The 23995-nt window shown below is 36.7% G+C and overlaps 1 protein-coding gene across 22 annotated transcripts in view; it reads right to left on the reverse strand.

Annotated features, from left to right (window-relative positions):
* PHLDB2 (pleckstrin homology like domain family B member 2) overlaps positions 1 to 23995 on the reverse strand; it is a 227847-nt gene continuing 203852 nt past the window's right edge. For 11 of the 22 annotated variants that reach the window (XM_074332046.1, XM_074332058.1, XM_074332038.1 and 8 more), the window contains 8 exons: positions 20964 to 20984; positions 19133 to 19168; positions 17138 to 17345; positions 7726 to 7816; positions 6660 to 6806; positions 4603 to 4822; positions 1106 to 1191; positions 1 to 470 (listed from right to left, as the gene is read on the reverse strand). In XM_074332046.1, the coding sequence (XP_074188147.1) occupies positions 330 to 470; positions 1106 to 1191; positions 4603 to 4822; positions 6660 to 6806; positions 7726 to 7816; positions 17138 to 17345; positions 19133 to 19168; positions 20964 to 20984 (950 nt within the window). In that variant the 3' untranslated portion in view covers positions 1 to 329. The other 11 variants (XM_074332137.1, XM_019715173.2, XM_074332045.1 and 8 more) reach the window with 3 other exon arrangements.

Below are 23995 nucleotides of genomic sequence, written 5' to 3' on the forward strand. Positions count from 1 at the left end.
TACATTTTGTAAACTGTTTATTTTATTTCACCAAATAAACAATTGATAAAAATAGTTCATAAGAAATATTCCTGTAAGTGATGCTATTTACCAAGTAGTGCTTTCTTCCTCATAGGTGCTTCAATTCTTTAGCTATTTATGACCAAGCTTTAAATTAAAACTCCTTCTTTCTCTTTTGCAAATGACTTCTGGTTCATATGAAAGGAGTTCTGCTTATACACAATTAAAGGGATGGGTCTGTGGGGTCTTTCCATCTGCAATTGAATATGGCTTCATTCTTATAAGAGATTATTGCAGTCTGCCCTGAAGTGGATGGTTGCTGCAGTTCACTACAACAAGAAGTGAGTGTAACCTTCTGCCCCAGTAACTATAACATCCATCCAGATCCGCATGGCTTCCGGCGATGGGGCCACCATATAGTAGATTCTGTCATGTGTCTTGACACTAAAGGTGAGTAATGGATTAGGGCTCTAAAAATAAAAAAAGGAAAATAATATAAAACAAACACCTTGAAATTCTAACATTAAACAACACAGACATATGTGAGGGCTTCTTCCTCTTTAAAAGTTCCAGTTTATAGAAATCTATACAGGCATTACTTTTGCTCTAGAAGTAGAATTCTAATCAATACCCCCATCCCAACACCCGTCTCAAGACTGAATATCTTTCTGGGTTTTCTGCATAAGAAATCTCACTGAGAACCCATCAATCCTCTCAACAGCTACTTTATAAAGCTCTAGGAGGGTACCTAGCTGATCATGGGTGGTCAATAAATAGTACCTGTTATTTATTCTCAGCCCTACTAAGATCGTCCTCATAACTAGGTCCTTCTTAGAACCCTAGCAAAGAATCACTTGGCAGGGTCTCCCAAGCGAATATATCTAGAATATTTCCTCACTTCACCATGACTTTTTTTATTTTTTCTTCACAAAAAGATCAGCTAGAGCTATACTAATTGCTTCTATGTTTACTTTTCCAGCAACATTTTGATCATATCTAACCATTATGCCAGAACAACAAATCTAAATTGCTTCAAATTAAAAACAGGTATTTTCCCAATTTAATTATGCATTTAAATTGTAGGAATCTGACAATCAACACTTACCTTATTAGCATTCTTGAGGTGATCATAATACACTTCTTCAATGGCTTGGAAGTATATTACTCCTTTTAATTTAGCTTCATGCTTGTCTACAATGATAGATGAGTATTAAAAACAAACACTTTATCACCAATAATGGACAGGGAAAATTATAATTCAATATAATTATCATCATTAAAATTGTATCTAGTATTAAAATTATCTAAGATTAAGTCAGATAATCTAGGTTAGTGCATTACCTGGTTCTATATTGAAAAAAGAACTGAAATAAAAGATGAAATTATCAGCCCAAACCTAAGGGACTAACTGACTTTGCCAAAGGCTCTCCAGCAAATTAGAAGTCAAAACATAACCCAGAACTATTGACTGTCAGGTTGACACACAAAGTAAACACCATTGACACTGAGATAAATTATTTCTCTGCATTCTCTAAGACTTCGGTGGAATGGAAATATGCAGAGCTGTTTTAATGAAATTTGTAAGAATTGTGTTTTTTGACTTGTAATTTAAAATAATATTTCACTTATATTTCTTTCCTATCAACTTTTTTTTTGTCTGGCATGCTTGATCATTTTTCTTGTTCTCAATAGAGCTTCAAATCAATAATTTAATGTCCTCTCAATACAGTATTTTCCAAACTGTTTTTTGAGATTGCATCAGATTTGCCATGAAAACCAAACAAAACATTTAAAAAACTCAAACAACCAAACCACCAACCAACCAAACAGCATCACTCTGTGATCTAATACGCTCTTGAAATATTTTGTGATTTAAACTCAGCAAGGATCATAATGCACGAGAGAATTTCAAAAGCATGGATGAGAATGCAGAGAAAGAGACTCTATTATCCCTTAGGTGGAAATGCAAATAAGAAAAAGCCCCCTTTGGAAGGCAATTTGGTAAAACAAGCACAATTAGAAACACAAAAAATCCTCTTATTCAGCAATTCCACTTCTAGAACTTTATTGTTTAAGAGCCACTCATTCACATGCATAGAGACTTGTGTCTGTTATAGCAGAAGGATGTAAAAGATCTGCTTGAACTTTAACAAGGAACTGATTCAATCACAGACGAGCCACACAATGGAATCTACACAGCCACTGAAAAGATGGGGTAGACCTACATGTGCTCATTAGAGAAAAATCTTGAAATACTGTTATGTGAAAAAAAGCTATGAATAGTAAATAATTTGGTCTCAACTGTATTAAAGAAGATAGAACACATACACATACTTACACATACTAAAACATATATAAAAATGAATAGAGAAAATCTGAAAGAATATTTCAGGTTTAACAGTGGGGAAAGGTCAGAACGTTTGTGATGGGAAAGAGGCAAATTTCAGTATGTAGACTTCCGTTGTATTTTTAATTTTTTACTAATGAATGGCCCTTTTTTTCTAACAACAATATAAAGCTAATCTGAAAAACAACAGCCCTGAGAAGTTCTGTAGAAAATAAAGCTGTTTAATTGCATTTATCCCAGTGTACCTCTCAAACATTTGCTGGAAAGGATTCTGCAATATTCATGGGAATACAATAATACTTTGTTTTCTGAAAAACAGATATAAAACAAAATCTGGAGATATAAGTAAACATTCTCAGTATTTCAAGCTGACAAAGAACTGAAGAATGAAACTTGTTTGCACGACACTTCCTAGATGAGAAAGAACTCTGAAAATTATAGGCCTTACAAGGACATTGTGAGCTAAGAGAACAAATAATGCTATTGTAAGGTGACAAACTAACGCTGTTCATTCTGTTTCAATAGCATTATCCTACCAATTTACAGATATATTTTCTGTGTCTCATTTTTCTTTAGAGACCCTTCCAGAGTTACTCAGTTAATACATAGGAGGCCATGTACAGAGGCCAAGGTCATGGTCAACATAGAGACCTGAGACTCCAGCTTTCAGTGACCACATTTACAGTTCCGTCAGACATACCAGGGTCATGTACCTCACTGACAAGCTGAAGGGGAATGGCACCTACAGGGTTAAGTCTAGCTTGAACTGCAATCTGCATGACTTCCTGTGGAGTGATCTATTCCTATACTTGAAGGTGTTTTGGGAAGAAGTGGGGGTGGGGGTGAGGAGAGCAGACAAAGCTGACAATCGCTGTAAACAGAGCCAAATGGGCAGCGTTTGTCAAACTACATGTCTCCGTGGTCAGTTATATAATATATAAATATTAAAGAGCTGAGTTAAATATAAATTTTGTCTGTTTTATATATTAGGATTCTGAGTAATCTTTCATATACGAAAAGGTTTTGGTGTTTACAATTAAAAAAAAAATGAAAACCAGTCATTAAGAAGTTTAAATTTGGAAAAATTCATTTACAAGGGTCAGAAGGAAGGGGTGCTGAACCATTCACCTGGCTGACAGATGAAAAAATGAAATAAGGCTCCCAGGGAAGAGTGAAGCTGTTTTGTCTGAAGTTATTTTAAGATTTTATTTTTGGAAAATTCTGGGTGAGTTTGCCTGTGGAGACTGGAACATGGCACGGGTTTGTTTGTGCAAGTTGCAGACATTAAATTGATATTTCTTATTAAATAGGAATCTTTTCTATTGTGCTAACTGAAGAGAATGTCTCTGGATTCTTACAAAACCCAAGGTCAGAAAACCCTGGACAGGTGAAGCAGGGGACCTGTGAGGGTTGGGTGGGTTGGGTCATTCACTTCAGACCACTAGCCACGGCAGTAACTGGAACCACACCCAAAGCACTCCTAACTGAAAGACATGTATTCCTACCCTCTCCTCATCCCAATTCTGGGGCTCCAGAATATTAAATATCAGTATTTCCTTTCTTCCACACGTTTCTTGGTTTCTCATACCTCTCTTCATAAACATATCTTGACCTCACACTATAGATTAAATGACTGGACTGTTATTTTTTTATTTATCACATCGATACACTTTTTAACAACCCCTGACAATGCTCATAAATGCTGATTCAGTCATCCAAAGCAGAGTCTCTTTGTAAGCTCTGTATGATACTGTTCTTCTTCAGCAGCTAAAAGGAGGGCAGAGGTATATTTGTGATACTAATGGATGTGTGGTCAAGAGTAAGAGGCTCCTTGACAGGAACACCAATATTCCTGTATTTATGGAAGATTAGGTCGGGTATGTTTCTCATAACGCATCAGTTAAGCACCCAAAAATATTTCAGTCACTTAATAAATACTTAGTCACTAGTTCACTGATAAGCTTTACTCTCTGTGCTTAAGACCATTCTAGTTTATAAACTATAGTTGAATGACTGGCAGCTAAGACTGCCTGATGGTGTGTGACTTAAATAAGTTTGTTTCAGAACTAGAATAAACAAATTCACACTTTTTAAATAACATAATTTTCATTATTTCCAAGAGGAAATTCATTATCACATGGACCATATAATCTGAATATAACATAATATACATTTATACTGACTTTTACTGTCTTTGATCTTTAACAGAGGGTTACTGATTTGAATATATCACTTAGATTTTTTTTATTACCCACCTGCATAATAAGAGAATGTGCGCTTGTTCCGATCAAAAACAAACCAACGTTTTTTCCAAGTTTTAATTTTTCCACCCATTTTGATGAGGAATCCTCGGCAGGTCTTCTCGGTGATTGATACATGATAACAGGTATCGATATTGTGGCCAGCAGTCTCCACATGGCTCCGCAAATCAAAGTCTTCCTTCCGGACAGGCAGATAGCGTGTCAAAGGTCGAGCCTGGAAAAGCAAACCCGTTGCATCTGTAGCAAATTCATTGTTTTATTTTAGGTAACAAATGTTTAGAAGCAGAAATAAAGTGAAAAACCCAAGCATTAAAATGCCGGTATGATTATGAGAACTTAAGATACACGTCATCATTTGGAGTCTAAAAAGTAGATAGTATTTTAAGAAGGATGCTGTATAATATGGGATGGGGGGAGTAGATAAACTCAGGCCAATAGATTCTATTCCTTGAAATGGGCAGATGAGAAAATGGAAAAAAGTCATTTATCTTAGCTTTAAAAAAGGTACTTAGCAACTAAAACCACAAGGAAATGATGCATGAAGTTATCTGGGCTGCTTCCTGGAGATGAGGCCTCCTCCATGGTAGTTTCCAGGAGTTCTCCCCACCACAACTTCACAATAGTTCTCCTTAAATAATCTCAGACATGATATGATTGGTGGACAATTATTTAGTAAGTAGAACTCCGACAAGATCCCACAAAGCTTCCACACGCTCTCTAATAGAAATTGAAAGCAGAGACGTATGTTTTGCAAAGTGAAGCTAAAATATGGTAAGAAGTGGAATCAAACCTGTACCCACTGAGCTATCCAAGACAAGACACCAAAGAGACGGACATAGATGTCTTTTATTTTACTACAGTTGGAGTAGAGGTTCATCTACTCTAGGGAGCTCAGATCATCCTGGGTAATATTTCTAAAATGATATTTTATTTATCCTGTTAAATTACCCCACCCCTTTGTCCTAGGAGAAATGACCTAATCATATATGTGGAGGCAACATTTAGGATTAAAGTAGAATTGCGCTTTTTGGTTTGGCTTCAGATACCAAACAAGCATGGCTGACCTTCACTGTGAATCAAAATTTGGCAGAGGTTTAGCACAATGAAATAAAATGAACAAATGTGCATGAGTAGTTTATCTTCAATATTTTGCCTTTGATTCTGTGGTACTTTGACGGCAGACAGAGGTCACACACCTATTGATACCTCAAAGTGTCTCACTGTTGCCTATCAAACTGCCAGCAACTACAAAGAAAAAGGGAAATGGTCTGTTTTACCTCTACATCTAGTAAACCTTGGTAAAACTGTTTTGAACTTTAACTTGCATGATACTCAACAAAATTTTATTTTATTTACTCAGAAAACATACATTATGTAAGCAGCTCTAGTGACAAGAACAAAGATTCCAACTCTATAATGACCAAGACAGGAAGTTAGACAAAATAGGTGATTTTCCTGAGTTTTGTTTGAGCTCAGTAATCTTGTACACATATGTGTGGTATAGTAAAGGGGACACGAGTGACAATACAGTGGTTGGAAAAAAAACAAACACCCAAACTCTAACACTACCACTAAGAAATTGGGCTGATAAAATTACCCTGTTCTGGAGTGTTTGCTTACAAAAGATGGTTTTATAGAGCCCCTTCTATCCCTCGAACAAAGGTTTAAGTTTGGATGTTGTGTTTGTTTTTAGTAGTTGCATTTTTCAAAGCTGCTCAAAAAAAACAAACACCAAACAACAACAAAAAACACACAACAAAAAAAACATTTTTTCAAATATATCCCCCCCCAAAAACGGGTAGAAAAGTGCCTTTCCCATCAAAATGTTCCGTGCATGAGGAAGAAAAGTGTCATTTGGTTAGTAGGTCCCCAGTAAGTTTTGAAATAAGCATTTTTCTTTTTTGCTCACTAACGCACATCTTTACCTTAGCCATCACATATCCAGAGCAAATGCGCGCAGGCGGAAGGCATACAGACACAGCATTACCACCTTCTACAGAACGGCCACTAGAGGGCAACATGCTCTTATCTATTCAGATTGACCCACCAACCTGTGCCCTTTGTTTCTCCCTTATTTTGACTTCCTTTTCAATTAACTTCTGCCTCTGGCTAGTTTCTTCCTGCAATCGTTTTTCCAGGAGTTCTCGGCGTCGTTTTTCATCTTCCAGGGCTCGTTTTTTGGCTTCCATTTCCCGTTCCTAAATATCATTAGGCAGAACGAATTTTAAGACATACTGGTTATACTTGAATGATTCCAGATAATATCGAAAAGTAAATTCTCATTAGATAATTTTGATTTAGAACCTAGTCCCTCAAAAATATATAACTTAGACCAAAACACCCGTAATCACCTCTCACACAGCGTTCAAAACCATCCTATACAGAAATGCAACCACTAAATTTAACAATTGAATTATTAAAGTGAAAATCCAGCTTGTAACTACATTCAGTTATTTCATACTGATAACCAAAATTCTCTCATTTTTAATACAAATCCTCACAAATTGTCACTCAACACTGGTCATGAGATATTTGCCTTTCTTTCAATTGTCTTCTAACTAAAGGTCATGCATGGGTCCTTCCAATTCCTGTTGTTGCTCTGCAACTTCCTGTCCAAGGTCACAGAGGAAGCACATGGGGAAGTGGAAGAGGAAAGGAGGTGCCCTTCAGGGCAGGATGCAAAGGCATTTTGGGGGATTCCTAAGGAAGTTCAGATTCTGGCTTGAAATACAGTCACAATAATGTGGGATTTTTAATGTTACAATAGTATAGTTAACACAAGCTGGCAAGAAAGAAGGAATGCATGAAGACATGACATTCCTCCTTGTTCCTTGGCAGGCAAACAAAGTGGCCATCAAAGGAAAAATATAATACAAAGCATTCATTTTGGTTTATGTCAACACTATATATATTTTAAACTATGAAAAAACTGTAGTGCAGCAAAGAGCCTTAGAAATCATCTAAGTTTTCAGATAAGAAAATGAAGCCAAGAAAGGTTGAGTGACAACTCCACGATCACACTGCTTAGTGAAGCCTCAGGACAGCGTCCTGATGTCAAGTATAGGACATCTTGAACCACCACGTTACTGACCTCTGGCATAAAGATATTAAACCTACCCTGGATTCAAGCAGCCGTGTCTTCTCTGCATGAGCCTGCTTCAAAAGTCTCTCCATTTCTTCTATTCTGGCAATATTGGAAGTGCTGGCACTGAATAAAACACAAAAGCCTTTCAAGAATATTGTTTCAGGTTGATGTCTCTACACACAGACAAAAAGACACACACACACACACACACACACACACACACACACACACACACACGTTCCATGAAGGTATATGACAAAAATCCAATATGACCTAAAGGATGTTACTTAAGAGAGTCACTGGTCTGAAGAGGCAAATCAATTGAACTCTGAAAATTGTAGGAGATAGCAACTTACCCCAGTGTAGTAGACAAAATACAAGCAAGCAAAATAATGCCAAAGTAAAGTGCTTTACTCATAAATAAATAAACCAAAACCAAATTTTACAAAGTGTGTTCTCAAAATAGTTTCTGCAAAGTCCAAAAATTATGGCCTGTGGGAGGTCTTCCCATTACCTTAATTATTCAGAGATGCCAGCCCAAGTAGACTATCATCAAAGTTCTATGTAGATGACACCTAAGGTTTAAAGTCACTTTGTTTGGCTTGGAAATATGTGTTACCAGCTGCTTTTTTATTGTGCCTTTATACATGTGGACATTTTATTTCTCAAGAGATGATGCTGATTAAAAAGTGATTCCTCTTATAGGTGCAATGGAAGAGTGGTGACCAGTTTTATCAGTAATACCCATCCACCATACCAATGAGGAAACTGTTTAAAGGGATTCAAGAGCTACAAAATAAATGTGTTTTGGGAAAGACATCACACAAAAAAAATGAAGGAAAAAAACAGATGTGGTAGAAGCTGCAAGAACAATTAGGATAACTAAAAGAGAAACAGAAGAACTTGGAAATGTTTAATTCTAAATAAAATTTTCTATTTTTCACTTGCTTACATGTTATTTCACTATTTTGGAAAAGAGGGATCACGGCCTAAGTCAAAATTTATTTACTCTGATGTTCCAGCCATGGAGAATCAAAGTTGTTTCTTATGCATGTATACTTGTGTAATCATTTTAAATATCTTTCTTCTTTTCTAGATAGAGAGGCCATCATGTCTCTCCCCCATCGCATAAAGCCTGGCACACACTAGGGATTCATGTTTGTTAGTCACATAAAAATGAATTCACATAAAAACGAATAAGATCATTGTTAATATAGTCTTCCAAAAATCATATTTTGGATCAATTCAAATCTAGGATGTTTCAAGGCTAAGGCTAAGAGGTTTTTTGTTTTTTTTTTTGTTTTTAAATAAACTAGGAGTGCTTTGGAAGAGATAAATAACCACAGTAACACAGTGCATATGGGTTATCTTAAAATCAGTACTGTGCACACAGATGTTTATAGCTATTTTATTCATATTTGCCAAAACTTGGAAGCAACCAGATGTCTTTCAGTAGGTAAATGAATAAATACAGCGTGCTACATCCAGACAGTGGAATAATATTCAGCATTAAAAAGAAATGAGCTATCAAGCCATGAAAAGACATGAAGGAAACAAATGCATATTATTAAGTGAAATAAGATAACTTAAAAAGGCTATATACTGTATGGCTCCAAGTATATAACATTCTGGAAAAGGTAAAACTATGGAGACAATAAAAAGATCAGTGGTTGCCAGTGGTTTGAAGGGTGTGGTGGTGGGGGAGGCAGGGAGGGATGAAAGGACAGAGCACAGAGGATTTTTAGGGCAGTGAAAATACTTTCTATGGCACTATAATGATGGATGCGTGTCATTACACATTTGTCCAAACCCATAGAAAGTACACTACCAAGAGTGAACCCTAAGGTAAGCTATGGACTTTGGTTAATAACGATGTGTCAGTGCAGGTTTATCAATCATAACAAATGTACCCTCTGGTGAGGGATGCTGATAATGGGGAAGGCTGCACATGTGTGGGGGCAGGGGATATGCGGGAAATCTGTACCGTCCTCTCATTTTGCTATGAACCTAAAACTGCTCTAAAAATTTTTTTTTTAAATCTTAAAAAAAAAATCAGTACTGGCAACTCCATTACAAAATTCATCTATCAAGGAGAGAGACAGTCTTAGGAATGTTGACTCCTTAGAAGCTTAATCGTTAGGCTGCTCTTCAAGCGTTACCTTGGGCCAGTTTTTAGTCAGGCGTTTTTTCCTGCGAAAGAGAAGAACATGGCTATTTCTTCTCATGATTTTTTCCCCATGAGCTGTTGGGACAGGTACAAAAAGGTAAGTTCTGTTCTCTTCAGCCAGCAAGAATTTTAAAACAAATCTTTAATTTTGTGCAGGAATTCCCATTCCCCATTACTGAGAATACCCAACTTCATGAATGGAAAAGGGACAAATTTTGTCAGCTCAACTGAGAAAGCCTAAGACGGACATGTAGGTCATATAATAGCTCACAATTATGTTTATATTCTATATTGTTGTCTGTGATATCAGGTACATATGTCTCATGTCTGCAATTAATTTGGAAATAATCTGAATTTCACTAAGTCTCAGGTCTTAAAAACTCACCAATTAAAACAAAAACAAAAACAAAACAGCCACCAACAGTCTAATCCCCATTTGTTCCATAGTACTTTCTATCACATCCCTGTTTTTCATCTAGTTTGTGCCTGAACATTGTTAATTATAGGAAATTCACTGTGTCCATCCCTTGATTCTTTTGGACAGCGTTTTTGTTGATTCTTATGTTGAATCAAAATCTATTTTCCTATAGCTTTCATTCACTGGCCTAAATATGACCCTGAAGCCACATGAAACCCATCCAGATGAATTGGTTGCAAATAACTTGGTTAGAAACAAATATTTTCAGTTCATGGTTTTTCATATATTTGTAATTTGGGCACATCTTGGGAGCAAGTTTTCAAACATTTATCCATATTTAAATATTTTCTGTTCATTTCTTAGATTTTTCAGGGAGTTTTCTATTTATTTTATAATATTTCTACTCAATCTATTTATTTGGCAATGTTCCCACAAATGTTTTAATTTTTGCTCCAAATGAACTGAGTTTTCTGAAAACACTTGCTACATATTAACATTTACCACTTCATGACTTCATACTGTTAGGCTTTAAGTCACCTATTTAACTATATTTTATATACTTTAAAAGCTACCTTAGCTCTTTTGTTAAAAGAATTAATATTTATCCATAGACACTTGCTCTCTATAGCCACACTTCTGCTATTCTTGATTTTTTAATATTTCCTTAACATTTAATTCAGTAAAACTTTTGGTGCTCTATAATACTATGTTGCCACCATTTGATACTTTTTTCTGGGGTCAAAACTGCACCTGCAGTGAAAAGCAAATGCAATAGGAATTTAGGGAGAAGTCTAGGCTTATCAATACCATGGCATGTGAAAATGTCAACAAATGAAATGCCATTTAGCCTAGCACCTCCCATGCAAAGTGAGGGTCTGAAGTCACTGAAGATAAGCTTTAAAATACATTACCCGTGGCAATCTTGTGACTACCAATTTGTGCTTTCGTAAAGATTTTGTAGGGTATCCAATGGACACTTGTCTTATTAGGGAGTCCATTTCATGGATGGTGTAGATGCCTGACCACTGCAGTGTACACCTGAAGCTGAATAATAATGAATGTCAACTATAATTTAAATACATATATAGTCACAGGATGTGTAGTGCAGCATAGGGAATAGACTCAATGGAATTGTAATAGCGATATACGATGTCAGAGGGGTAGTGGATTGGGGTAAGGCGGTTATCACTTTGTGAGGGGTGTAAATGTCTATTACATTGTTTTGTACACCTGAAACTAATAAAAAAATAAAAACAAAATATGTTACCTGTAGCACATGACACTCATCACTGTTTGCTCAAGCCCATCCAAATTACAAGAGAAGTAATACTTCCTCCCATTGATCCAATTCCTGACCTTTTTCATGAGGCAGGCACAAATTTCTGATCTTTTAAGTGATTGCTATAAGAATGCTGATGATACTGACTCACTAGGCCAATAATGGTATAAAGATGGCTAGTTTTGCCTACTTTCTCTACTTCGTAATATTCTGCTATTTTATTAACTGACGATTTCTTTTGTATCTGACCAACTTTAGCACAAACCATATTCATAAGGAAAAACAAAACTTACATCAGGATGAAGGTATCTAAATAGCAGATTTCAGGTTTTTAATGCTGAATAATATTATCTTTTAGCAAAATTTGAATTTTCATGTTAGAGGCAAAGGCAAAAACAGAAAAAGAAAGGAAAGCAAACAAGAACATTGTCATACAACAAATAAGTAAGCAAAACACAAAACATGGAGCAAAACAAAATTCTCCATAAAGACATACAACATTTTTCCACGACTGCCTCCAGTGCCCCAATATCACCACTAAATGAAGAGCCAGTGTCACAGAATATTTATTTTCAGTTAATCTTCAGTATTTTTTCAGCTAAAGCAAATTATTACCCCTTATATAATGCCTAATATTTCTCTGTAGCTCCTTGAATATTAGAAGAACACAATATGTCCTCTCTTCTCTAACACTTCCTCCTCAACCATTTTCTCCATGATCTGATATATCTGATCCCTTTGATCGTTGGCTGCCCCCTCTGAAATCATGTGGTTTTTCTGTATCGTTTCTGAGAGCACTCTAGAATAAAACGCATACACTGAGTGTTGACTATTGATAACGGAGAAAATAAAATGGAATAAGCATTACTAAGAGAGTCACTTAAAATAGAGTCAGGAGGCCATTGAGAAATTGGGGCCTATGCACATCTTCTGTCTCAGTTCTCAGAGCTGCTATTAAGTTGCTAAACTGTTGCTAAACTCAGCTCAAGGCTGAGCCATAACTATCCTGAAAAAACTGCTGGATAGACTTTACTTCCTCCTTGTATTTTTTGACTCCCCGATTTGCATATTAGAACTAACCAATCCCTGTTAACCTAGCCAGAATCGTTCATTTACATGGAGGACCAAAATGGGAACCACACTTGTAAATTTCACCGCTATAAAACCCTGCTGTCCTTTGTTTTCTCCGTAACACAATTTAGTTTGCTGCCTGAATCTGTGCCTCCCAGGTTATAACCTTTTTTGTTTAAATAAATGTTTTTTGTTATTTTCTGAACCTCTGGTTAACCCCATCTAGGGTAGAAAGCAGAATGTAAACTTTGGCCTAAAATGAAGGGATTAGAAGCATCTGAAGTTCTGTTTAAAGTATCTTTTAAAACCAAGTTCAGCCATGGATTGCTCTCAACCCCATACCCCGTCTTATTTCTCCCTCCACAGACATGCTGCTTGTATTTCAGCTATTACAAGTGATCAGCTTCCTCAAAATTTTCTCAAAATACGAGCACAAGGTCAGTACTTAGAAAGTTAATAATAGCAATAGTAATAATAATGTATCATTGTGGGTGGTATTCACAAGACTATAGTTTATAAATCAGTTCAGTAATTCTAGCAGAATAGAGATTGTATGCAAATTTTACTTTGAGTTACTGCTTCCTAAGACCCAAGACCTGTTTTCTTAGCTTTATGTTTGTTTACAGTGTAAGTACTAATGCTGACAAAGCAAAAACATTGTCTGACTCAAATAACTTTCTGGTAGACAAAAAAATGATGTTTCAACAAAAAGTGAAGGGCAAATATACCCACAACTGAGTAATTCTATAATTCTACCAATGGCTTTTTGTGACATAATAAACCACAAGACTAAGTTTATGTCACTAGAATTTCGGCATGGAATTACCTCTTTAAAATATGTATAATTTCAGGGTATTTTAATACATAACTTCAAAAAATCTTAAAAAGAGAACATTTTTAGTCCCTTATTTCTCTTTCTACCCAGCTTCACCAAGTTCCCATTAAGGATGTACTGTTATAATACACATTCTAAACCTTAGTTCCTTTCCTGATGTTCGCCATATTATTTTCCATTATAGTAAGGGTACAAGCTTATCTTAGGGGTAGCATGAATTTTTTTAAGGTAGGTGGTGGCACAGAAGAGAAAAACTTCTTTTTTTCTCTTTCCCTTTAAAACTAGACCATTTACAAGCATATTCCGCTTTGGCTTCAAGTTTTTGACATTCAGAGGATCTGACAGCACAACGAAATAAATACGGTTAGTAATTTCTGACTGTGGTGATTAATTATCCACAATTGCTAGACCACCAGGTCAGTTCTGTGTGAAGTAACTATGCAAAATGATCGTGGCCACACATAACTACCTGCCAGGAATGATCACCCCGCAATAATGCTATTTTCTTAATATGGCATATTCAGAGGAACCATTTTTTTTCTCCCTTTGGAAACCATTCCGAGAAAAAGTGGCTGAGTGAGCAAATAAATGTAAATTAAGTTTTTGCTGGTCACTGTACTTAAGTGTTTAGGTTTGAACTTCTAATGTTTGGTAAATATAATCAAAGTGGTCCCTTTTTAGGTAATTTCCTGTACTTACTGCCGATCGCTGTTTCCACCACCATTAAATGTGAGAGATGGAGTGTGCGGAGTGATGATTTAGAGGGCTACCTATTTACTTCTAACTTTTGGAGGGGGAGAAGAGGTGAGGAGTGGAAAATGGAAGAAGGAAAACATCAAGAAAAGAAAACCCTTAAGAGTGTATTTATTTATTAAAGATGGCTCAAAAATAGAAAGAAAAAAAGATCAAGCTATCAAGAGTTCACCATAGGAATATTGTTACAACATGTTCACAACTATTAGGGAAGAGGGGAAGTGCTCATATTTTGACGTTTTCAAAATAACGACTAAGTAAAAAGTGCCATGGAAATGTGGGAAGTCCCTCTGAGATTACTCCACTGGCAAACTAAACCGCTGAATTTTATGTTTTCTCTTTTAACATTAACTTTTATTCCCCCATCATCATTATATAATAGTTGCTGAGTTGCTGACTTTTGTTTGTGCCTTGTTATTCAAAAATACCACACTGAGTTAGTCAGTTTACATTGGACAGTAGTCATTTATGAATAATTTCTGAAAGTTCTAGGCTTTCTGTCCTGAGAAGGTCAGCTCCTGGCCCCGCTGACGTGGCTCTGACAACCTGCTCAGAGCAGTGGGCATTGCCAGAGCACATTCAGGGCAAGAGATGGTTTAATGCCCAACTGTTCCACACACTAAAGCGTCTTTCCCAAAATAGTCATATTACATTTTTTTAAAAAGTGACATGCTGCACTTTCTAATATCAAATAAGGTGAAATGCCTTCTAACATTAAATAATAATGACAGCAAAAAAAATTACCTTTATTCGTTATTATTACATAATTCCCTCCTTAAATTTAGGTCATTCCCATGTGACAAGCAGTAATACAATTCTCATGATTGCTTTCATGCTTTTTCCCCCCCCAGGAACTCCTTTCCTTCTCTGATAGGGTAAATCCAGTAATATTAATATTTTACTCTTTAATGCCAGAATTAAAATATACTGTATTCTATTTACCACAGAGTGTAACATCTATCCTTTTCTTCTACTCCCCCACCCCCCACATTTCCTGGCTATAATGTCTGGTTACATTTAGGTCTCTCATATTCTTCTCATTTATGAAACACTAGCTAATTCAAAGCTAAGCACACCTTGCTGATACCACTTTCCCTCTGTCACTGTCACTCTTTTTTTTTTTTTTTTTTAGGGTGAGAGCGAATTATTTAAAACTTTTTAAAGAAAGAAATTATATTTACATGATAGTAATTTTTGATTAAAATATTTTTAAAATCCGTCATCCCCTTGTATTCAATAAACAATCCTTTCATTCCACAGACTAGCAAATCAGGACCAAGAGAATTCTGAGATCTGCTTCAAGTAGCACAATCAGTCGTCAGGTCAAGTCCAAGGAGCACAAGTATTCCTGCTCAGCCTGTGGCTTCATTCCAACATAGGGAAGTTTGCTTGCTGGCAATTATCCAACTAGACATTTTCATTTGAGACACAAGTGCTCAATTAACATTTATTGAATATTGGCTATTTCATGGGTTGAAACCATAATGGTTCTCAGCCAATTGTGAAACACAGAAAAATATCAAAATTGAAAATATATCCATTTTCCTGTATCCTGAGATATTTATTCTGCCAATAGTTATTGGATATCTATCATACGCCAAGATCTCTATTGAGTGTGGATACCAAAAGATAATCACACATCCTCTTTGACAATGAGGAATTCACCAACTAATTATTAAAGACCAAAAATGTATACTGCAATGTGATAAGTAATATAATAGGAAAAAGAATCAAGCACATGGGAAGGCAGAAGGCAAAAGCTCTAAAGGGAGAAATTTTCATAAGTTTCCAACCTAAGTTTGAGCTTGAAGGATGAGGAGAAGTTCTCTAGGCTCAGATGGGAGGGAGATGAGGAGGGAATAGATATTTTGCAATGCCAGATACTATCAATGCTCAGTAAGCACAGGTTGAGTGAATAATCAAATGAAAGGATGAACTGACCGTAGATAGGGGTGGGGGTGAAACCAGCTCTGTGGAGGAAAATGAAAACCCTGATACGTAGCAAATGTTGATGTATGTGGAATACATACTCTCACCACAGCCAATTTCAAACTACCAACATGACACCACTGATCACAGAGTTAGGAGGCAATATGCACTTTCGGCACTTGCCAGGTAGTGCGAGCTCACTCCAGCCCACCTCTGACTGTAGAGCATTCTATAAGTGTTTGTGGAATGAAGGAGCCTATAAATGAATGAATGCACAAACTACGCAATTCCTGGGGTAGGACCAATATAATCAAAGGCACAGAGATCTGAGAATTCATAGCCCTGTCAATTGCTGAGAAGCTCTGTAACATATATCAGGAGGAGAGAAAGATCTAGAATGCCACGATCTGGGGTCTGACTTTTTCAAAAGGAAGTAGGGCATCGTCAAAGCTTGTGAAGAGGAGGTGTACCATGATTAGACCTATGTTTAGATGTGCCTTTAGCCATAATTCCGTAAAACCACCTTTGCTTGCCTCAAAGTATGAACACAACTGTGAAGGGTTAAATGCTTACAAAAATTATAATATGCAGAACAGCTAAAGCCTCCCTTTTAATGAAACACAAGAGTAAGAAAGCCTTCAAAGTTCTTACTCTATTGTTGGAAATTATTTATTTCATCAAAAACAGTCCTAACGAAGCTTGGAGTCAACCAACAGAAGCAAATCAATTTTGAAGCACTGTATACAAGTGAACTCAATTGTAAATAAATAAAGGAGAAAAATGGATTACATGATGTCTGACTGGCTAAGTTACACAGGATACAAAGAAATGACTCCCAAAGGCCACCATGACACCCAACCTTCTTTTGTGTTAGAGATTCTTTATGTCTCAGAAATCTGGGCTTGCACATACACGTTCCCCCAAATGGATGTCTTTAGCATTTGAAACCAGCGGCACTTCTCCAAACCAGAAACCTCACCGACGAATCTTACCTAGAGATATTGTCAGGTGAGCAAGCAGAGATGCTGGTCTCCATGCTGTCAGAGCTGTCTAGGCTCAAAGTATCAAAGGCCTGGTCCTTGTAGCTGTGATCTGGGTAGTGGAAACTGTTTAAGTAGACATTGGATTCAGATGCTGTGCGGTTGTAAAATTCAGAAGATTTCTGCCTTTGTCCTTCACTCATCTGTTGGTGATTATACCCTAAGGAAAGAGCCATAAATATGTTAGTATGTCTCATTTTTCAGTCTTAGATCTTATACAACTCAAACCAGCAACCCAAAACATCTGCCTATGAAACTTGGCCCTTGGTCTAATTTGTTTTGAAGCCAAGAAGATCAAAGAAACAGTATCATGCTAGTGCAAGCAAGAGTTTCAAAGAAGTGATCATTTTTGTCAGCGGATTACTTGACACTTTTTTATGTCATTCCCATATCTCTGCACAACTAAGACTAATACATCAGCACACACAGAAACACAAGAAAACCAAAACAGAAACACAATTAAAGGCCCTGAATCCTCTAAAAATAGCTGGGTTCCAATGTCGGCAAAACGTATGCTAGTGATAAGCAACACCAGGATTTTAGGGTGGTCCCCTGTTCAATGATATTCAAATTTAAGGGAGACTTGATCTGGTTCTAAAAGAGCAGGTGGATATCTAGGTGCAGGATTTGAGAAACTTGTCTCTCACTCATCTTCACTAACACTTTTAATCTGGTTAAGAGCCAAATTGCACATTTTGCTCATTCTTTTTATTTTTTCAATTTCCCTTGCCTGCTCATGACTTATTTAAAACATACAGAGTCAACAATCCTTTCAGTGGTGCTAATCCTCCTAATTACTGTATATATAATATAGTAAGTTCTCAATGTCATCGATAGGTTCTAAGAACTGTGGCGAAATGACGCATCAGAAAACCAATTTTACCATCGGCTAACTGATATAAACAAGAATTAAGTTTCTATGGCATCTCATCAACGTTATAACAAAATGTCACTATTTGAGGCCCTACTACATACAGCTCCCTGTATTTTCCACCTTAACCATCAGCTTCTGCTAGTTGGTAACATCAACCATATGACAATGTAGGAACTGCGCCAACTGGTGAAAAGCGCCATTAATAAGAGGTGCTTGCCTTACCCTGGAAATTGGTCAGCTGCACATTATGTCACTGGCTTTGCTTTGTGTTATTGCTATGGCTTTTCTCTCGTAGCTAATTTTGGGCATCATAAATTGAATTATTCTTTCCTTTCAATTCTCTATGTACCATATACTCAGGAAGCAGGGATCATACTGATAAAAACAAATTCCTCAATTCACTAAAAAGATGTTGCTCTAGGCAGTATTGGCAGTTCTCAATTTTTCTCCCTGAGTAAATTTACTAACAGACCTCTTGAGAGTTTACAATTAGACCATTAGAATTTTGCCTCTTTTCTTGTGCTCTGCCTTCCTTTCAATGAGGCTTTTAATTAGTAATGAAATGGCCAAAAAGCAGGCAAGAGGGTGAGAGAAGGCAAGTGATTCCAAACCGCACCCTTTGCTGTTGATTAAATATTTCCATTTAAAAACAGAAGCCACGTCCATGATGTTTTAACAAAGCATCATACTCCAAAAGTTACTGTAAAGTGACTTTAGTTCTATGAGGAGTTTTCATGCTACTAGTATTTGGAGCACTTTTAGATATCTAAGTGAAAATATGTTAGTTCAGATTAAGGTATTTCTGGGAAAACAAGTTTCCTTAACATAGACTGTAATTATAAATGATAAATACCAACACACACATATACATGTAAAAGCTACATATCATTTAGCTAAGGAAAGATGCAAAATATAAATGCACACCATAAGACTTTCGATAGAATATCATTAATTGTAATGATTAATACCTAAAGCATTACATGAAGCCAGGGCGGGCAGAAGCATGGGACATATGCCTTTTTAAAAATATATATATAAAGAAAGGCAAAATAATTCATTACTCAAATATTTACCTTTAATATTTGAACTTTTGGAATTACTAATTGCTCCTTTTAAATTGTTCCCAATGATTCATTATGAAAAGGAGAGGGACAAAAAAATCAGAAGTTATTTGAAAAGGTCACACTTGTATGTTTCTTCACGCTTTCAAAGACAGGCTTGTTGACAAAGAATATTCCCACACTGACACCAACTCCATGGAAGACAGTTTCTTGTTTTAGGATGAAAAAGAAATCCCTAAAAGACAGCCATGTAATTTAAAACACACAAGAATGATGTCCCTGATGAAGACACGTGCCACAACCTCCCCGTCCCCTTCAGTTTCTCATGCTGAGGAAAAGTCAATCGCAACCATGCAACGACTACTTTCTTGAAAAAAAGCAGAGAAGAGGGTGAGTCTATTTCTTCCTGAAACAACTGTATACCCTGAGCCTCAGATCTCCCAGGATTTCTTTTTCTCCAAAGTATCACAGAATAAGAAAATGGACTTACCACCCTCAGGGGAGGTAGACAGTAAACCAAAACGACTCAGAATTTTCATATACGGCATGAGGGACAGCTACGTGACAAGAGTACTGTGCTAAGGACTGTGCACATACATTCCCCAGGTCACCTCACTATTTTGTTGAGGTTTGGTTCCATGTCTCAGAGAACCTTCCATCATTCTGGTGGTAAAATAGCCTTATACTTTCATGGCAACTTAAAGGAAAAAGCCTGCTGCTAATGAGCATGTATTTCCCAATGCAGGATTTTTGTTTCCTGTGGATGCAGTGTGAGTGGAAATGTTCTACCTCATGGAGCTACTCCTTTCTCCCAACTGGCAACACTCTACTGATCACGATGAAATCAACTGTCCCCTGGCTCAGCCTCATCCCTCCTGCACAATTCTAATAAAACAAGTCACCTCTGCAATTACAAATAAGGGGATGGATCCTGTGACCCTGGAATTGCACCCGTGTGATTCCAAAGAGCTGGTTTTAGGATTCAGGCCGTGGCCTGGCCATCCAAAGGTATAGGTACTTTCGATAGAAGGAATGCCAGAGGACAGCAGGAGACCACAGAAGGGTCCCCTGGTGTGAGGCCCACGGAGAAGTGATGCTGCAGTGAAGTAGCTCCAGAACAGGTGTGTTTTATCAGGGAAGGCACAGGTATGTCCTGTTCATCACAGAATCCTCGTTTATTTAGCATATGGATGTCATGAAATACAGTCAATGAACGAATTCATTTTCTCATTTATAAATTACAACTAAATTAGTGGCTAAATAAGGAAGTGGAATGTGTTTACTGTTTGGGGCAAAGTAAGTGGATCAGGGAAAATTTAGACTTTACCAACTCCTGAGACTACTTGTTTTGTTCCTAAGTTATGTAGCAAAAATAACATTCAGCAGTGGGACAGCAACTAAAAAGTAAAAAGGGCCTTGAAAATGCTCCAAATCTTTTCGATCCAAACAGAAATAGCTGTAGACAGGGGTATTTTATGCGGTTTATAAAATGAGACCTGATCATATCTGAGGCTGTTTGCTAAGCACATTCAAGGAACCCAAATCAACTCAATTCTCTTCACCGCCCTGGGAAAGCCAATACTTGGCATGTGCATGGCCTGTTTATTATTAATATTATTCTTAATGCCAGTCTCTGTGAATTCTGGCTAATTGGACCTGAAAAGTCCTTTGTGAGTTATCACTGTGGGATAAATAGTCTTGCCAGGATCTTCCAAAGGTGTGTTATAAAACTGATTATCTAGACCTCGATATATAGAAAATGAGATGACTTAAAATTACAACCTGGGTTTAGGAGGATAAAAATCAATCAGCATTTCTGACAACTCAGCCTTTCATAGCTCACCTGCTGAGAAATTCATTCTTCCTAACCACAGTCCACAGCCAGAAGATGAAGGTGCAGGAAGGAAAGAAGAAGAACGACAGAGAAAGGGAAAAAGATACAAGATCAAAGAATGACAAGGGAACAGGAAAAACATACAACACTTTCAGCATGCACTCACTGACTGTTAGTAACAATACCAGACTGATGAAGTAAGATGTCCACGTTTTTAGACTAAATCTGAGTTTATAGAGAACTCAATAAGTTAAAAAACAATAATAAGCTTATGACACATGCATAGTTAGTCAAAAAGATTTGTTACCGAAAAAAAAAAAAGATCTTTCACACATATTGGTTCACCAGAAAACAGGGAGAACAAAAACATCTACATCAATAAAACAGTTCTTTTTTTCCGAGAAGACAGTAACAAATCATTTCTAAGAGCTAAGGTTTGTAAAAAGCCATTCAATTATTTGAAGCAGCGTCCATCAACTTTAAAACAAGTCAGTCCTCTAGCATCCTACATCTTTACCAGCTAGCCACTTATTTTTTTAATATAGGTATCTTATTTATTCAAGCCAGTCATTTAAACTGTTCTTCGCTCTCCACTAAATCTTTCTTATAAAATAGGAATGATTAAGTAGGAGCCCCTTAAATCCTCCCTCCCTCCAATGTAGACTGCTTCATGTATACTTGGCCTTTCTAAAGGAGTAACCTCATGTTTTACACTTAGCCTATACACTTCGCAAGGCCCACTCTTTTATTTATCTAGATCCTGAGTCTTACAAAACAATGCTTCCAAAGGAGTCATGTTTCCTGCACGGTGTGACCTTGTCATAAAAAAACAAACAAAAAAACCAAAAGAACCCCAAAGAGATCATGCAGCTGCCTGTGAATGAACAGCAGCTGCCCCAAGAGCATTGTGTTTCTAGCAAATGTGCAGTAATTTTTCTCTATTGTGTATAAGGAATAACCATGAGACTAAAAATCCACCATTGTATAGTTTTAAATCTGATCATTTCTTAAAGATGACTTGACAATGACCTTTCACTATTTGCTGGGAATAAAAACACCACACAAGGAAGTCGTCATACCTTTCCTGGACTTTCCTGCATTAAACAGAAGACAAAAGGACAATGATTTCATTCATTCTAAAGCTTACAAAGCAATAGTTCACAAGTTGTACAAAAGCCAATAACCATTACAACTTTAAGAACTGAGTTCCTGGGCTCTCTGCTTTAAACTCTACCCTCACAGATCTTCGTTTGCATGATTCACACTGTCAGTTCTATTCAAATGGTCTGATTGAAGGAAGGCTCATACTTACACCATGGTCCTTGATGTATCCATTATGAATAAGCAGCAAAAAAAAAAGTTCATTTAAGTTAATTGTGTAAGTCAAGAAAAATGATAAGATCTGTTAAAATTGAGTTAATGAAAATGTGCTACATCCAACTTTTTCAAAACCATGGCATTTTACTTGTGTTGGCTATTTTAACAAAGACAGCAAGTGCTAGTAGTGAAACAATTCTAAATGAAATTATGATTCATCCTTCCTGGTCATTGTGGGCTACCGGTATGGGCTTAGTAGAAAATCCTGCCAATTTTATGGTCAGCTGTGGCTCTAATAACTGCAGTCCTTGACCCCTCCTGCTCTGGGTAGGGGAACCAAGGGAGGCAGGCAGGCCTCACAAGACATGTCACATCCGCTTGGATCAACACACACGATGGTTCTCCACTTCCTCAGAAGCTGCCTCATCAGCACCACATAAACTCTTTAAGGAACACCACTTTAGAGCTGCAGTAGGGCAAGACTGAAGCTGCAGTCATCTAGAGTTTACAAAGTACCTGCCAGTGAAGAACCAGAGCAAAAAGGTCAGAGACAATATAGTTTTCAGAGATCACGCCCCTAATGTGACCTAAGGGAATTGGTTCAGTTTTCCATGAATCCAGCATAGGGATTCCTATTATACGAGGAGAAAACAGATTAGAGAAAGAGAGATCATATTTCACCATATTCTCACAAGAATCCTCTTAGATGATAATGTTAACAGCTCTTCATTTTTATAAATCTATTCATTTAGTATAACGGTCTAGTTTTTCTTACTGTCTATTTTAAGAAAATATTTTCAACATAAAGTATGGCATCGGGGCCAATCCAAGTTGTGACGTCTTCAGCCAGAGGGAAAAAAGAACATTTAGAAAGGAGTCTATAAATATCACAGAAAAATGCTTTAATAGAAAATAGACTTGACCCACAAATGAAAAGTGATAAATGAGAACTAAAATATACTCATTTATGTTTAGTATTTATAAATCATGACATATTTGAGCTTATTAAGAAATTATGATAAAGAAAATAAAAGAGAAGTTCAATCAAATGTATTTGATTGAAATGCTAACATTATAATCCTATCACACATTATAAACCTCTCTTATGACTAATACAGCCTCTGTTAACTTCTAAATCACTTCTAGTAATGATTCAAAAACTTCGTTCAAGTGATATATATACATATATATGCACACATATCTATACAAAACTTATACACATACACATACATATTACATATACATACACCAAAATTTATATATATATAGTTTTCCATTTTTTTCCTGATAGAAAACCAGTGATTATCCCCTGATATCATTGGTAGAGAGGCTGAGCAGACAGAATCGAATCCCACTCTGCTTGGAGGAAAGGGTTTCAGTCCCACTAATGCATGAATGCATTTAAGGGCCAAATGCCCACCAGTCTATCAGCATCCACATTTACATCTTGGCATATCTCCATTACTGCATTTACCACATTTTATTGTAATCATCTTTTGTGTGTCTTTCTCCCTCACTAGACTATAAGCATTTCAAGGGCAAGGATCGTGTCAGCCATTTGCATTCTTGGTCTCTAACACCAGGACTGCTAAAAAGTGAGGGCCAATAAGTTGTTGACGTAAATGACTGTGTTAACATACTAAATCTAATCTTCTCAATGAGAAGCTCACTCCTGGAACTGCAGTATAGTAATTTCTTCTAGCCCCACAAAGGCTATTTGAGAG

Source organism: Rhinolophus sinicus, linkage group LG01 (genome assembly GCF_036562045.2).
Source record: "Rhinolophus sinicus isolate RSC01 linkage group LG01, ASM3656204v1, whole genome shotgun sequence".
Taxonomy (NCBI): Eukaryota; Metazoa; Chordata; class Mammalia; order Chiroptera; family Rhinolophidae; genus Rhinolophus; species Rhinolophus sinicus.